The sequence below is a fragment of the Protopterus annectens genome, chromosome 7.part0 (genome assembly GCF_019279795.1).
Source record: "Protopterus annectens isolate FY-2018-M chromosome 7.part0, PAN1.0, whole genome shotgun sequence".
NCBI lineage: Eukaryota > Metazoa > Chordata > Ceratodontiformes > Protopteridae > Protopterus > Protopterus annectens.
The window spans coordinates 774,919,622-774,934,806 of record NC_056739.1 but is presented as its reverse complement, the minus strand read 5'-3'; the positions used below and the strand labels follow the sequence as shown (position 1 = coordinate 774,934,806).

The window sequence follows — 15,185 nt, the reverse complement described above, 5'->3', positions numbered from 1 at the left end:
GTGAGCTGTCACTGTACAGTTCCTTATTAAAGCTATTTTTGCAGGTGTTCTGTGAGCTGTCATACGGTTCCTTATTAAAGCTGTATTTGCAGTTGTTGTGTGAGCTGTCATACGGTTCCTTATTAAAGCTATTTTTGCAGTTGTTCTGTGAGCTGTCATACGGTTCCTTATTAAAGCTGTATTTGCAGGTGTTCTGTGAGCTGTCATACGGTTCCTTATTAAAGCTATTTTTGCAGTTGTTCTGTGAGCTGTCATACGGTTCCTTATTAAAGCTGTATTTGCAGTTGTTCTGTGAGCTGTCATACGGTTCCTTATTAAAGCTATTTTTGCAGTTGTTCTGTGAGCTGTCATACAGTTCCTTATTAAAGTTGTATTTGCAGTTGTTCTGTGAGCTGTCATACGGTTCCTTATTAAAGCTATTTTTGCAGTTGTTCTGTGAGCTGTCATACGGTTCCTTATTAAAGCTATTTTTGCAGTTGTTCTGTGAGCTGTCACTGTACAGTTCCTTATTAAAGCTATTTTTGCAGTTGTTCTGTGAGCTGTCATACGGTTCCTTATTAAAGCTGTATTTGCAGTTGTTATGTGAGCTGTCATACGGTTCCTTATTAAAGCTATTTTTGCAGGTGTTCTGTGAGCTGTCATACGGTTCCTTATTAAAGCTGTATTTGCAGTTGTTGTGTGAGCTGTCATACGGTTCCTTATTAAAGCTATTTTTGCAGTTGTTCTGTGAGCTGTCATACGGTTCCTTATTAAAGCTATTTTTGCAGTTGTTCTGTGAGCTGTCATACGGTTCCTTATTAAAGCTATTTTTGCAGTTGTTCTGTGAGCTGTCACTGTACAGTTCCTTATTAAAGCTATTTTTGCAGTTGTTCTGTGAGCTGTCATACGGTTCCTTATTAAAGCTATTTTTGCAGTTGTTATGTGAGCTGTCATACGGTTCCTTATTAAAGCTGTATTTGCAGTTGTTCTGTGAGCTGTCATACGGTTCCTTATTAAAGCTATTTTTGCAGTTGTTCTGTGAGCTGTCATATGGTTCCTTATTAAAGCTATTTTTGCAGTTGTTCTGTGAGCTGTCATACGGTTCCTTATTAAAGCTATTTTTGCAGTTGTTCTGTGAGCTGTCACTGTACAGTTCCTTATTAAAGCTATTTTTGCAGGTGTTCTGTGAGCTGTCATACGGTTCCTTATTAAAGCTATTTTTGCAGTTGTTCTGTGAGCTGTCATACGGTTCCTTATTAAAGCTGTATTTGCAGTTGTTCTGTGAGATGTCATACGGTTCCTTATTAAAGCTATTTTTGCAGTTGTTCTGTGAGCTGTCATACGGTTCCTTATTAAAGCTGTATTTGCAGTTGTTCTGTGAGCTGTCACTGTACAGTTCCTTATTAAAGCTATTTTTGCAGTTGTTCTGTGAGCTGTCATACGGTTCCTTATTAAAGCTATTATTGCAGTTGTTCTGTGAGTTGTCACTGTACAGTTCCTTATTAAAGCTATTTTTGCAGTTGTTCTGTGAGCTGTCATACGGTTCCTTATTAAAGCTATTTTTGCAGTTGTTATGTGAGCTGTCATACGGTTCCTTATTAAAGCTATTTTTGCAGTTGTTCTGTGAGCTGTCATACGGTTCCTTATTAAAGCTATTTTTGCAGTTGTTATGTGAGCTGTCATACGGTTCCTTATTAAAGCTATTTTTGCAGTTGTTCTGTGAGCTGTCATACAGTTCCTTATTAAAGCTATTTTTGCAGTTGTTCTCTGAGCTGTCATACGGTTCCTTATTAAAGCTATTTTTGCAGTTGTTCTGTGAGCTGTCATACGGTTCCTTATTAAAGCTATTTTTGCAGTTGTTCTGTCAGCTGTCATACGGTTCCTTATTAAAGCTGTATTTGCAGTTGTTCTGTGAGCTGTCATACGGTTCCTTATTAAAGCTATTTTTGCAGGTGTTCTGTGAGCTGTCATACGGTTCCTTATTAAAGCGGTATTTGCAGTTGTTCTGTGAGCTGTCATACGGTTCCTTATTAAAGCTATTTTTGCAGTTGTTTGTGAGCTGTCATACGGTTCCTTATTAAAGCTATTTTTGCAGTTGTTCTGTGAGCTGTCACTGTACAGTTCCTTATTAAAGCTATTTTTGCAGTTGTTCTGTGAGCTGTCACTGCACAGTTCCTTATTAAAGCTGTATTTGCAGTTGTTCTATGAGCTGTCACTGTACAGTTCCTTATTAAAGCTATTTTTGCAGTTGTTCTGTGAGCTGTCATACGGTTCCTTATTAAAGCTGTATTTGCAGTTGTTCTGTGAGCTGTCATACGGTTCCTTATTAAAGCTATTTTTGCAGTTGTTCTGTGAGCTGTCATACGGTTCCTTATTAAAGCTATTTTTGCAGTTGTTCTGTGAGCTGTCATACGGTTCCTTATTAAAGCTATTTTTGCAGTTGTTCTGTGAGCTGTCACTGTACAGTTCCTTATTAAAGCTATTTTTGCAGTTGTTCTGTGAGCTGTCATACGGTTCCTTATTAAAGCTATTTTTGCAGTTGTTCTGTGAGCTGTCACTGTACAGTTCCTTATTAAAGCTATTTTGCAGTTGTTCTGTGAGCTGTCATACGGTTCCTTATTAAAGCTATTTTTGCAGTTGTTCTGTGAGCTGTCATACGGTTCCTTATTAAAGCTATTTTTGCAGTTGTTCTGTGAGCTGTCATACGGTTCCTTATTAAAGCTATTTTGCAGTTGTTCTGTGAGCTGTCATACGGTTCCTTATTAAAGCTATTTTTGCAGTTGTTCTGTGAGCTGTCATACGGTTCCTTATTAAAGCTGTATTTGCAGTTGTTCTGTGAGATGTCATACGGTTCCTTATTAAAGCTATTTTTGCAGTTGTTCTGTGAGCTGTCATACGGTTCCTTATTAAAGCTGTATTTGCAGGTGTTTTGTGAGCTGTCATACGGTTCCTTATTAAAGCTATTTTTGCAGTTGTTCTGTGAGCTGTCATACGGTTCCTTATTAAAGCTGTATTTGCAGTTGTTCTGTGAGATGTCATACGGTTCCTTATTAAAGCTATTTTTGCAGTTGTTCTGTGAGCTGTCATACGGTTCCTTATTAAAGCTGTACTTGCAGTTGTTATGTGAGCTGTCATACGGTTCCTTATTAAAGCTATTTTTGCAGTTGTACTGTGAGCTGTCATACGGTTCCTTATTAAAGCTATTTTTGCAGTTGTTCTGTGAGCTGTCATATGGTTCCTTATTAAAGCTGTATTTGCAGTTGTTCTGTGAGCTGTCATACGGTTCCTTATTAAAGCTATTATTGCAGTTGTTCTGTGAGTTGTCACTGTACAGTTCCTTATTAAAGCTATTTTTGCAGTTGTTCTGTGAGCTGTCATACGGTTCCTTATTAAAGCTATTTTTGCAGTTGTTATGTGAGCTGTCATACGGTTCCTTATTAAAGCTGTATTTGCAGTTGTTCTGTGAGCTGTCATACGGTTCCTTATTAAAGCTATTTTTGCAGTTGTTCTGTGAGCTGTCATACGGTTCCTTATTAAAGCTATTTTTGCAGTTGTTCTGTGAGCTGTCATACAGTTCCTTATTAAAGCTGTATTTGCAGTTGTTCTGTGAGCTGTCATACTGTTCCTTATTAAAGCTATTTTTGCAGTTGTTCTGTGAGCTGTCATACGGTTCCTTATTAAAGCTATTTTTGCAGTTGTTCTGTGAGCTGTCATACGGTTCCTTATTAAAGCTATTTTTGCAGTTGTTCTGTGAGCTGTCATACGGTTCCTTATTAAAGTTGTATTTGCAGTTGTTATGTGAGCTGTCATACGGTTCCTTATTAAAGCTATTTTTGCAGTTGTTCTGTGAGCTGTCATACGGTTCCTTATTAAAGCTGTATTTGCAGTTGTTATGTGAGCTGTCATACGGTTCCTTATTAAAGCTATTTTTGCAGTTGTTCTGTGAGCTGTCATACGGTTCCTTATTAAAGCTATTTTTGCACTTGTTCTGTGAGCTGTCATACGGTTCCTTATTAAAACTGTATTTGCAGTTGTTCTGTGAGCTGTCACTGTACAGTTTCTTATTAAAGCTATTTTTGCAGTTGTTCTGCGAGCTGTCACTGTACAGTTCCTTATTAAAGCTATTTTTGCAGTTGTTCTGTGAGCTGTCACTGTACAGTTCCTTATTAAAGCTATTTTTGCAGTTGTTCTGTGAGCTGTCATACGGTTCCTTATTAAAGCTATTTTTGCAGTTGTTCTGTGAGCTGTCACTGTACAGTTCCTTATTAAAGCTATTTTTGCAGTTGTTCTGTGAGCTGTCACTGTACAGTTCCTTATTAAAGCTATTTTTGCAGTTGTTCTGGGTGCTGTCACTGTACAGTTTCTTATTAACGTTGTTTTTGTGGTCATTATCTGCAATTACTTTCTTCGCTCTAGCAGTGCAGGGACATTAGAACAGTGCATGAACTGGAAAGCTATAAATGTTACAATGAAAATTTAGTCTTAAAATGATAATAAATTAAGTTACAGTACTTTTTGCAAAGTGAGGGCATGGGATAATAAAAGGTCACAGTTTAATCCAGTAGCAGAAACCTCCCAAGAAGTGAGAAGGGTTTGTATTTAAAGGGGGAGAAAAGCATGTTGTAGGTTTGAATATGTGAAAATTTTGGTGCTGAATTATGGGTATGTGTACTGTCACAAAAATTTGTAGGACACAATAGTGGACTGTTTTCTTTATTCTAAAAAAGATTAAGGAGCCTGGCAACATTTGTACCCTGGGAGAGAACTTTTACTGATACTGTGGTCTTTCAAGCTGTCACAGTATAAGGACATCTGAGATCTGGGAGTCATAAACTGTACTCAGTAGATCAGGAATATTTTTCTTCTTTTAAGTATGTTAAAAATCATAGTTGTTTTTTTTTTTTTTATTTTTTTTTTCTGTGCCATTTAGTTACTCTGAGTAGGTCTGTATTTTATACTCCAGAAAATTAATTTTTGATACATGGGGCATTACTGTATACCGGGCATTTGATAGCCGGGGATGGTGAATTGTACTGGGTGGATGGTTTACAGATATTAGAACTGCAGGTATGCTTGGGTTACAGTTTAAACCCTCTTTATTATCTGTTTTTACCCCTGTCACCCAGGGGCCACAGAGCTCCCATCTGCCTTAGGGCCCTTACATTCCTCTCTGCTTCTTTGCATGCAGAGTGCAAAGCAAAGGATGGAAGACATGGGAAATGGGCCCATTACAGAGAGCAGGTGTGAGATATTTTATGTGCTTTTAATTCCTTTTCTGTTTTGGCCTATGGACACAGTATAATGCCTGCTCTGCTGAACCTATGGTGGGTATATACTTCCACATACTCTCTGTACTCAGCTCAGAGTCTGTCAAAATGTGGAATTCCTACAGCAGGACCTGCACCAGGGTGGGCAAGATGACATGAGCCACTCTTTCTTATCCCTTAGTGGGTGGTTCTTCCTGCACCTGCGCCATAACTGAACCCAACTTGTGTGGGTATAATCATCCACCTACATCATAGAGCCAGGCTTATTCCATTTTCCATTTTTTATGTATGTTAAAACTGCCAATGTAGTTATCTTACAGTTTTATTCTTAAATCACTGTTCCATTGGCATTAGTACAGTTCATATGCACAGCTCTAGGAGGAAGGTTTTATTGTGAATATAAACTCTGCACCATGCAGACAGTTTATTGCTAATTACTGTGAAAGAATGAAAATAAATCAATGCAACATATTTTGGAACTATCTGGTTATCCTAAACTCTCCCAGAGGGATTGAACTATACTTTTCTTTCTATCAGTTCACCACATTCATTCATTCTTCATTTAAACCACTTTATCAGATTTGGGGTCAAACGGAAATCACAGTCTCTCACAGCACTTGGGGGATGCAGGACAGAGAAACTAACTGGGATAGTAAGACATTATTTTATGGCGTACATATTCTCTCTCTCTCTCTCTCTCTCTCTCTCTCTCTCACATGCGCACACACACACACACACACACACACACACACACACACACACACACACACACACACCTACCTGAAAGTAATTAGAAGGATCCCCACTTCATCTACAGCATGTATCTGGGTTGTGGAAGGAGACCACAGCACCCAACAAAAAACAGGCATAGGGAAAGCAGGCAGCCCCCACAGAGCAGCCAACCCAGTGTAGGAACAAATAGGAGAACTGAGCTCTCTGAGGTAGTAACACAAACCACTGGGCTACTGTGCCACCCTCATTAGCTTTTCTGGAAAAAAAAAAGTTTAGATCTGGAAAAAAAAAGTTTAGAACTGGTTTGTCGTATAACATCTTTCTAGACATCTTTCACTTTGCATTTACTGTGACCTGCACTGAGCCTTTAACCCTTAAAGCATGCTTCTTGTTATGTAACAACCTTGTAATGAGCAGTGACAATGTGATATTTAAGTTTGTATGATATTTGTCTATATTTTGCTTCTGCACATTTCTGTAAATTGTCTGGAGTTTGTGTCCCACCCACAGCTGGACAGCTGAGTAATCTAAGAATATAAATTAGATTACAGAGAAGAATATTTAATCACTCGTGAATGGTGTGCACCATAAGAAAGTGACCTTATATCACCTGCAGGAAACAGATTTCATATCACTGGGGAATGAGTATTTTGTAAGCAACATGTTTAGTTTATGAGATCACTGATAACATTATAAATGGGAAGACAGATTTAAATGTATTTGTACTACATATTCCTGGCATTGTTAAAATCAAATGCTAAAAGCTTACACTGAATAGCCCTAGTGCAGATTTACACAAAAGAAAATGCATGAATTTTCCTTTATTCTGAAATCATGTGACCTCGGAATATATAGCTTCCAGAGCTGTGAGGAAAAAATGGGGGAGTTGTTATCCTGAATAGCTGCATTTTAGGCTTTTATTTTTGGAGTTTAGCTATATGTGGCTTTTATTTTAAAGAATGTAATATAGAACCTTTAAACAATTATTGTAATGCTCACAAAATGAAATGTGAGCGGATGGCATAATGGTTAAGGTGTTTACCTTACAGACACAAGTTACAGGGTTTGATTCCCCCCCCATGGGGTAATTGGCTACGCTTGAAATAACTCACAAAGGCAATTAACCTACTTCTAATCTATGAACCACAATGTATCTGAGAACAGAAAAGTAAAATAATGCAAATACATACATCTTTAGGGTGGATTTATATGTTTGACTATAGTCATTGTAGATTTGTATTTGGCAAAATGTTACTTTTAATTATATTACATTTATTTTATGAAAAAAGAAGACAGTTGTCCTATCTAGTCTGCATTTTAAGTGCAATCATTGCTCTATTCCCCCACCAAGCCCTTTATCCACTTGTCCCATGCCCTTTTGAATGTATCTGTTTATTCTGTCTTACTATTCATTTTGGTACTTCATTTTATAGGTCTATAATTGCCTCTGTGAAAAGTACTTTCACAGAGCTAAGAAGCAGTTGGAATCTACAATCTGTTTCCACTGCCCTTCCTATCAATGGCCCATTTTATTCAGTGTGATCTCCCTGGCCTAAAGCTGTGCACTTATCGGAGCACTAACTATGGAGATCTCTACTCTGAGCAGTTGCCACAGCGATGTTCCAAAACCTTCTCTAAGACTTAAGAACAAAAAAAGCTTTTCTGACATTCCCATCATTCTAATCAACCAATCTGCATTCAGAAACTGTTAATGAATAATCAGTTGGCATTGCCAGTACTTCCCATTCACATTGCCAATCACACCCATTCTACCAGCTTGCCCCAGGGATAGCCTCCTCATTCACCCTATCAATATCATGTCTCCAGTGTCTTTTCTGGTATGTGGTGATAAACGCTTCAGTTCCTACAGTCTCTCATCACATCCTTTCCTCTCCATCCCATGTACCTTTCTGGTGACCTTTCCTCAGTCTCCTTCTAGCAGCTGGATGCCCAATCACTGTATACCACACCAAACATTTTTCAGCATATGCCATTATTGCATGGGCATAGAAAAGTGCTACTATTTTAATAAAGTCTAAATAATAAAAAGTCTGTAGACTGAACCTGGAGAAGCCCAGACAGTTACAGAATTGACCCCTTATAGTGTGTGCTAGGCAAAAATGGCAGAAGGAGTTACAAAAATAAAATTACAGAAAAAAATTAAAACATGATGAAATATGGAAAATTACTTCATGTGTAAAGTCTGCAGGGACACATATCACAATATAGCTTATTTCTGGTCTCGCCCCCCAGGTGAGCAAAGCTGTATAGAAATTGATATACACGAAGGTCTACATAGTACTGACGAGTCAGGTGTAGCAGCTGTCCCTAGCCACTGCTAAGAGATGTGACTATATCCCCTCCCTGTAAACTTTATACTTTGTGTGTGCTGAGCTGCTGCATCACAAGCAGTAAATTCTCAATAGGTAGAGACAGAGCTTCCAACAGAACGCTATTCAGACTGCAGATGTTTTGTTAGAAACTGTTATAATCAAAGGTACATAACCTTCAGTAATGAGTTTTGTTCACAATGTTTTAGACTGCACACATTCAAACTATGAATGTGTTAGCTATTAGACTTCTAACTATGTATGCTCAAGAAGGTTCACTGTTAACCAGACACAGAAGGCCCACTAGAAGGCATTTACTACACAGGCCGGAGATAACAACTGCAGTAGTAATGCCTAGCTAGATGCGAAACATAAACACATTATTTAAAATAAAAAAGATCAAATGAGCATTCCAAGAATTGGAGAGTATGAAATGGTCAGTACAGACTGGAAGAGAAGGGATGGAGAAAATGAATAATATGCTTAGGATATATAAAGCTTTAGGGAGGCAGACAATGTGGGGTCTTCAGGAGAATGGAACAGCTTCAGGAATGAATATGACAAAATAAAAAGAGTGTTAGCTAATCAGGAATGAGTAGTATAGTCGGACTGGACAGTATGAGGTAGTACAAAGTACAGGGGGAGAATGTCAGTGGACAGGGGTTTAATCTTAAATAAGCAAAACCTCACATGCCCTGTTATTGGCTTGTCACTCACTTAAAAGATTTGATGTCTAAGTAACTTTTTCTTTCTGGGTGCTATTTGCCTCCATGCTTATTGACCATCAAATCTCCCCCAATGGGACTCATGTCCTTTCATTCTCACACCCCATACCAGGTATTCTAAGTATGGGGGCAAATACCTTATGGGGGGGTTAATCATCCAGATGTCCATAAAGTGTTTAGTGCCTCAGTCTGCATAACATCCACCTGCAGATCAGAAAGGTGGGGTGCCCTTCACCACAGCAAGGTTAGTCTGGCATACCCCTACACCAGGGCCTATAGCAGACTATACCTCCCTTTTCCCAGCCACAGCTGGTCACCATTTTTTTACCAGCCAGGTTAGTCTGGCTTATCCTCCAGACCAGGGTGTGAAGGCATCCATGCTTGTTTGAATCCACTGTCAATTCCAATCAATGACACGTATCATTCCATGTACAGCCCAGACAGGCTTTTCCCTGTACCCATAACCGTGCCCCTTAGGTATAGTATCAGTACAGGACATCTGGTGATTTTCTCCAGACATGAGTGCTCCCACATATATGCTTCCTGAGAGCTACTGCAACCAACCTGGGATGTCAAGCCTATGTCCTGCCAATCTATGGGCTTTGTGCAAGTCTCTGCTTAGAGTGCAGCACTGGCTGACCAGGATCCTGGGTCTTAAGTTAGAGGAAGGCAGTCTAGTGTTTGTGTAAGCAGACAGTGTGTCTGTCCCCAGACACGTCAGCAGGAGCGGATAACAGACTAGGTGGGAAAAACTAGATTAGGAAGAAGAAGATTATACTTATGGGAATTTGAATCTGTCAGGCACAGACTAGGAGATTCCAAGTTCCAGGGGAGGAAGGGAGCTTGAGTGATGATGGATATGATGATGTTTCAGCCATATATTGCTGGACTGTAGCAGAAGTAGAATTCTTGATGTGGTTTTAATCAGGGCAGAAGGGGAGGGGGTGTCAAGGATGTCCAGGGGAAGAAATCTGGAAAGTTGCTTTTTCCTTTCTCTGCTGCTCTAGGAACTCTGCTGGATACCACGAGGAGCTGTGCTGAGTTTTCTACCACATACAACTGCCAACAATATCACACCCAGAAGCATAGCTAGCTGAACCAGCTCCCTGTTCTGGTCCCACGAAATAACAATCCACGTCCAGAGCAAAAAATAAATAAATAATGACTTCTGCAAAACTTTGTAGAATGCTTTCTACAGTACCCAGCAATCTACATGACCATGCTGTGTCTACATGTGTGCTTAGTGTATCCAGGTATGTGCAGGGCATCTGTTAAATGTATATGTGTCCATGATATACATGTCTGTGCAGTGTATACATTTCTTTTGCAGAGTATATGTGTCTGTTCGGGTTATGCATGTGTACAGTATGTACATGCCTGCACAGTGTATGCCTGTCTGTGCAGTGTGTCTGTGTTTGTACAGTGTGTCTGTGTTTGTATAGCATGTACATGTCCATGCAGGATATACATAGCTATTTAGCATGTTCACGCTAATGTAGAATATCCAGGTGTGTACAGTTTACTTGTCTATGACAATGTGTGTGACAGTATACATGTCCATGCAGCATATACACATCAGTGCAGGATGTATATACATGTGCATGTGTCTGTAAGTACGTTGATGTTTTTGCATAATGATTTTAGTATGTTGCATAGTTTGTGTACAGTTTTTGGATAACTCCATGACTGAGTCTCTGTGTACGCTGCTGTCTTTGCATAATGATTTTAGACTACATGCAACATTTATGCTGTATGATTTGTATACAGTTTTAGGCCAAAAAAGAATTTATTATGGATATGTATGCCTGTGGAGAGTACTGTTTCATAGTGATTGTTTCTCCAGTTCAGATCCCATAATCATAAGGGATGCTTTACACGCAGTGTCTGCAGTCATGGACAAATGTAATTTAAACATGGTTAACTAGTTTAACCTCAATTGAAAAAAATCACCTTTCAGCAATGACCCAGCAGAAATTAGCTAGCTATGACTCGATAACAGTTGCACAGTATATTTAAGGGAGTTAAACAGCAAAATATCAGCAGATTACAGTTTATTTGCAATTTTGTTGCCTTAACTTCCTAAGACAAATGCCAAACAGCTTTGTATGTTTTATTATTAGATTTGATTTGGTTAAGGATGCTTTCATTTTTTAAGAACACTTTGCTGTGCATTTTAGTGGATTTACTAAAAAAGTTCACTAAAGTACAAGACATGCATTAAACATTTTCATGGCTCACCTTTTGAAAAAGTGCTTTTGCCTCCCTAGTAGAGACAAGCCTCAGTATTCGAGCTTCCAGCTCTGCACACTCTTTGCCTCTGAGGAGTGCCATTTTCCTCACTTCTTGCCACAACCACACAGCATCACAAGTCGGACAGTAGAACTGGATGTTGCCCTGAAAGAACATGCCTAGCTTTTGTTATTCACATTTAGCATTACACATTTCAGGAAGCATGAAGCAGGCACTCATATGTCACATAATTTGCAGTCACAGTATATAAATGATTTTGCTGATGGTGAAAGAAAAGGCATTCCAATGTTTGGAAACAGGAGTAGACATAGGTAGAGAAAAAGAGAGTCCCCTGTTGAATTCTTAGATTTGGTGATACCTAAAAGGAGTTTGTAGGTGGATTGCAATGGTCTGGTTGGAATGTAAGGCTGAATGATGCTGTCAATGGATGAGCATTTGTCTGGTTTATGGATGAGGCTATTAAATATGAGGGGTTAGGAGTATGTTATATTGTGGGGAGGTTCTAGCCAGTGTAACTCTTTTAATATACATAAATGGGTCTTCTAAAACATAAACAGCAGCAAAACAAAAACAGAAATTAAAACAGTGGGAAAATATAATGTAATATATATATATATATATATATATATATATATATATATATATATATATATATATATATACATACAGTCTGTATTATAGACAAGCAATTTGCAATAGAAAGAAAATGTCAATGTTGAAGATAGCAGCAGAACTCTAGAAACAAAAACTGAAAAACTACCAGATCTAACATTACGAGACATGTTCATAGAATATCTCAGAAGTTCAAATTATACTTTTCTCAAAGTAAGTTTTTAAGTTTTCTTTCGTTCACTGCCTTCAGAATACATTAATAAATACATGTCCTCTGTTGCATTTTACTATCCATTCTTGATTTTCAGAGAAAGATGCTTTTGATTTATAGCCTATATTCCTTGCAGATGCTGACCATCCTGGGCATTGGTTTCATTAGTGGACACTCTGTTACTGAAACACCTCTATCATGGCTGGATCCGCCTCCCTGTACCTTGCACAGGTATCCTCCCTGGTTAAGATGATTGGCTCTTCACCTCCCTGTACCTTGCACAGGTATCCCTCCAGGTTAAGATGATGGGCTCCTCCCTGCCCTGTACCCTGCACAAGTATCCCCCTGGTTAAGATGATGGGCTCCTCCCCTCCTTGTACCTTGCACAGGTATCCCCTCTGGTTAAGATGATGGGCTTCTCCCCTCCCTGTACCTTGCACAGGTATCCCCCAGGTTAAGATGATGGGCTCCACCCCTCCCTGTCTGTTCTTTGTACTGTGTATCCTCTCTGCATAACATGATTGGATCTTCTTTCTTTCTATTCCTTGTACTGTGTATCCTCTCTACTTAACTGGATTTTCCCTCTCTCTTCCTTGTACTGTGTATCCTGTCTACCTACCTTACTCGACTGGATTTCCATCTCTATTCCATATACAGTGTATCCTCTCTGCTTGACATGCCTGTATCTTCCCCCTCTCTCTGTTCCTTGTACAGTGTTATACTCTCTGCTTGACATGCCTGTATATTCTCTGTCTGCTCCTTGTACAGTGTTATCCTCTCTGCTTGACATGCCTGTATCTTCTCTGTCTGCTCCTTGTACAGTGTTATCCTCTCTGCTTGACATGCCTGTATCTTCTTTGTCTGCACCTTGTACAGTGTATCCTCTCTGTATGATATGCCTGTATCTTGTGTCTGTTCCTTGTATTGTTTATCCTTTCTGCTTAACATACCTGCATCTTTTGTGTCTGTTCCTTGTACAGTGTATCTGCTCTGCGTGACATGCCTGCATCTTCCATGTCTGTTCTTTGTACAGTGTCTCCTCTCTGCTTGACATGCCTGTATCTTCTTTGTTTGTTCCTTGTACAGTGTATCCTCTCTGCTTGACGTGACTCTTTCTTCTCTGTCTGTTCCTTGTACAGTGTCTCCTCTCTGCTTGACATGCCTGTATCTTCTTTGTTTGTTCCTTGTACAGTGTATCCTCTCTGCTTGACGTGACTCTTTCTTCTCTGTCTGTTCCTTGTACAGTGTCTCCTCTCTGCTTGACATGCCTGTATCTTCTTTGTTTGTTCCTTGTACAGTGTATCCTCTCTGCTTGACATGACTCTCTTCTCTGTCTGTTCCTTGTACAGTGTCTCCTCTCTGCTTGACATGCCTGTATCTTCTTTGTTTGTTCCTTGTACAGTGTATCCTCTCTGCTTGACGTGACTCTTTCTTCTCTGTCTGTTCCTTGTACAGTGTATTCTCTCTGCTTAATATAAGCAGATCTCTCTCTCTGTTCCTTGCAGAGTGAATCCTTTCTGCTAGACATGCCTGTATCTTCTCTCTCTGTTCTTGAACAGTGTATCAGTAGTTAATCTGACTTTTCTATCTGTGCTTCATGTGTAATGTGTTCCCACAGGTTTATACAACTGGATCTCCTCGCCCTACATTTTTGTGTATTCCAGCATGATAGAACCTTCACTCTCTTCATCTCATGCATTGTATCCTTTCTGGTCAACATATGTGAATCTTTCATTTGTGTTCCTCATGCAGTGTATCCTCAATGATTAACGTGACTGAATCGTTACTTTCTGCTGCTTGTACATTGCACCCTTTCTAGTTAATTAGGTATTTATAATACTCAGAGCTCTCCATGACACAATCCACAGCAAGGCCACAAACTTAATAGAGGTAAAATGAATAAACAGTCACGGCAGAAGAACCATGTAAAAGATGTGGATTTGTTGTGATTACTAAGGAACGCTCCTGGGGCTGGCTTAAAAAAAATCATACTTAAGTTTAATGAAGTAGCACTAGCTCTAGCATCCTTTGACTGACCCCTCGCTATAAAAGCTGGCTTGCTTTCTTATTATTTGCATTTTTGTAGCTCTCAACCCTCAGTTTTCCACATGTGGAACAGTGCCTTTCAAATGTGAAATTGTTGCTATTAGCTCTAAGCAGAGAGCCCACAGCATGATTCAAATGTTTTATTTTATACTTACTGTGTGTTTTACTGATGAAATACTAAAATTTTAAATTATGTGCCCTGCTGCCCTGTATATTTTTACTTACAAATCCTAACACTGTAAGTGAGACATACCCTTTCATTGTGGAACAAATAATTTTCATGAGGCAAAATTAGGAACTGTTCCTGAAAATTATATAAAAATGAGAGACATGGTTCTAAATGGGTATATATAAGCATGACTGGGTCTCTGATCATAATTAAGTTGTTATTTATTCCAGACTTGAGTGTCAATACATTCTCCTCAAGAGCGAAATCATTGAGAGATACCTTTCATATCCACTTCTGAATACTGCTTGTAAGGGATAATACAGAGCCTATCCATGGTATATTGCTGTTCAGAAGGCCTTATACAGAGCTTGTTCATGGTATAGTGCTGCTCAGAAGGCCTTATACAGAGCTTGTCCATGGCATAGTGCTGCTCAGAAGGCCTTATACAGAGCTTGTCCAAGGTATAGTGCTGCTCAGAAGGCCTTATACAGAGCTTGTCCATGGTACAGTGCTGTTCAGAAGGCCTTATACAGAGCTTGTCCATGGTATAGTGCTGCTCAGAAGGCCTTATACAGAGCTTGTCCATGGTACAGTGCTGTTCAGAAGGCCTTATACAGAGCTTGTCCATGGTATAGTGCTGCTCAGAAGGCCTTATACAGAGCCTGTCCATAGTATAGTGCTGCTCAGAAGGGCTAATACGGAGTCTGTCTATGCTAAAGTGCTGCTCAAAAGGGCTAATACAGACCCTGCCCACAGTATAGTACTGGTCAGAAGGGCTAATACAGAGCCTGTCCACAATATACTGTTGTGCAAAAGGGCTAATACAAATCCTGTTCATGTTATAATGCTGCGCAAAAGGGCTAA

General features: G+C 39.3%; 1 protein-coding gene across 2 annotated transcripts in view; it reads right to left on the bottom strand.

Annotated features, from left to right (window-relative positions):
- LOC122806682 (E3 ubiquitin-protein ligase RNF144A-like) overlaps positions 1 to 15,185 on the bottom strand; it is a 157,181-nt gene that overhangs the window by 35,534 nt on the left and 106,462 nt on the right. The window contains exon 3 of one of the 2 annotated variants that reach the window (XM_044077300.1): positions 11,272 to 11,427. The exons of the other annotated variant lie outside the window; for it this stretch is intronic. Within the exon in view, the coding sequence (XP_043933235.1) occupies positions 11,272 to 11,427 (156 nt within the window). The remainder of the gene's footprint in view (positions 1 to 11,271; positions 11,428 to 15,185) is intronic. 2 annotated transcript variants of the gene reach the window in all.